Source organism: Pteropus vampyrus, unplaced genomic scaffold (assembly GCF_000151845.1).
Source record: "Pteropus vampyrus isolate Shadow unplaced genomic scaffold, Pvam_2.0 Scaffold8, whole genome shotgun sequence".
In the NCBI taxonomy this organism is placed as follows: Eukaryota; Metazoa; Chordata; class Mammalia; order Chiroptera; family Pteropodidae; genus Pteropus; species Pteropus vampyrus.
The window spans coordinates 8516776-8518760 of NW_011888789.1; the positions used below are offsets into that span (position 1 = coordinate 8516776).

Consider the following 1985-nt stretch of genomic DNA (forward strand, 5'->3'; position numbering starts at 1 on the left):
AAAATATAACATTCAGTACAGAAATACCTTTTCCCTTAAATAATTCCATTTATACAAAAAATATATATATATGCTTTCCTTTTTAGGAAAGTAATACAGATCTTAAGTTTCACCATAGGGAGTGCCTTCGGAAACGTGCTGCACTTTTCTGATACAGTTCACCACCTTGCTGTCTTCACAGCTTTGGAGAATTTTGGCCAGGAGACCCTGAAACATGAAATCAAACACACTTTGATTTTTTTTTTTCCCCCGCTTTTACCTTGGTTCTTCTTTCTTGGTGCCATACTTAAGGAAGGAATGGATGACACTAGTGGACAGTTCACAGAGCAAGTATGACTGCATAAACTGTTGGCATGCTCGGAAAAGTCCTGCTGGCTCATTCAGCCAAGGTGAATTAGATTGGATCTAGGGCTTGAAAACTGCCTGAGATTAAAGAGCCAAGATGAAGTATTTAAATAATTAATAAAACAGTAACAAAATATACTATCTCTAAATATTTTTAGGATATGAATTTCTTTTCACGCTGTCTTACATCCTTCAATTGAAGATTTCTAAATGGAGTAATAAGGCAATTGTTTGTTAAATATATGTAAATATATAACTATTACATGCTATGGCTTTCAGAAGTTAACTTTTGTGTAATATGAGACCAAAGAAAGCATTCCCATGTGAATAAGAATATGGAAAAACACAGTAGTCCCTGAAAAATTAAAAACATTTCTGATCTGAATTACTCTACCTATATTATTACTTTTTGGTGATTTATAGCCCATTATTTCATTTTTTTTTCTTTTTTCTTTTTTTTTTAATTCAATGACAAACAGAACTTAAATTTTACTAAATCTTGATCATGATCCTTTTGTCTATTCCTTGTCCTCGTCCAAGAGACATTTGCTGTTCCTCTTTCCTTTTGGTCTGAATGATTCTGAGTGCTTTAAAGAATAAGGTATTGCTCAAACACTACTGAAGGCTGGAGGGCTCCAGAGGTGGAGACCTGAACCCTCCATGTTAATTTACAGACTTGATCAGGCATGTGAACAGTAAATTATAACCATAGGAATTAAATAAGGACAATGAGGCCTAAATGAAACCAAGTAACAGATTGTCCCTTACCTTTACTTGACCTTGAGAACAGTGGTCCAGGAGAATCAGGCACTCTGTAGCCTCTTCTAATAAGGCTCTCTTAATAGTCTCAGGTGTAAGGTTTGGGTCCCTTGCTACATCACATATCAGTTTCAAGAGAGCCTTCAATAAGACCACAAGTCTACAGGAAACTCTGGAATCAAGAAGAAAAACTATGTTCATACTCTAAATCAGGATATTAAACTGAGAAACTTCAAAGGCCAACTAGTGTAAAGCCCTCATTTCATAAATGAAGGAATAAAAGTCAAATGACTCAAACCATAGAGCTCGAAGACTACACACTAGATTCCAGATTCTTCAAACCCTATTTTTTCCAACAGCATACCACCCACATACACACACTGGCCTAAGAATACCTTGTGCCCCAACTGCAGCTTGGTTCTATAAGGAAATAGCCCCTCCTGAAAAGAACTGGGATCTCCCCTTACCACAGGCCTATACTTCTGGCCAGAGAACAAGAGATGGCCCATAGTCCTTTAAATTTTAGGCAGTCTTAGGCCTGGAAGTTAAAAATAAAATGAAGGAAATAAGTTTGGCTTCTGGAATTTGTGTTAATTTGAATTTTCTGTCATTTAATTCCAGATCCTGGATTATCAGTTAAGCCCAGCCTATTCTACTTATTAGCCTTTCTATAAAAGGTTTTATCTTGATTAAAAAAAAAGTTCTGAGAATGGATACTGGTGATGGTTGCACAAAATTGTGAATATACTTAATGCTACTGAACTGTATAAAAGAGCAAATTATATATTTTTTTTACTGCAATAAAAACTAAAAAGCCTAATGGAAGCTGAAAAGTAATTTAACTTGTAGTGTGAACATATGCATAATGAACCACATTTCTA

The 1985-nt window shown here is 35.2% G+C and overlaps 2 protein-coding genes across 2 annotated transcripts in view; one reads left to right on the top strand and one right to left on the bottom strand.

The window, feature by feature from the left end:
- MAK16 (MAK16 homolog) overlaps positions 1 to 1985 on the top strand; it is a 23742-nt gene that overhangs the window by 11418 nt on the left and 10339 nt on the right. The gene's annotated exons all lie outside the window — the stretch shown is intronic.
- Positions 25 to 1985, bottom strand: part of TTI2 (TELO2 interacting protein 2) — a 9351-nt gene continuing 7390 nt past the window's right edge. The window contains exons 5-6 of the mRNA XM_011373293.2: positions 1114 to 1276; positions 25 to 207 (exon numbers count right to left, since the gene is read on the bottom strand). Of these exons, the coding sequence (XP_011371595.2) occupies positions 103 to 207; positions 1114 to 1276 (268 nt within the window). The 3' untranslated portion in view covers positions 25 to 102. The remainder of the gene's footprint in view (positions 208 to 1113; positions 1277 to 1985) is intronic.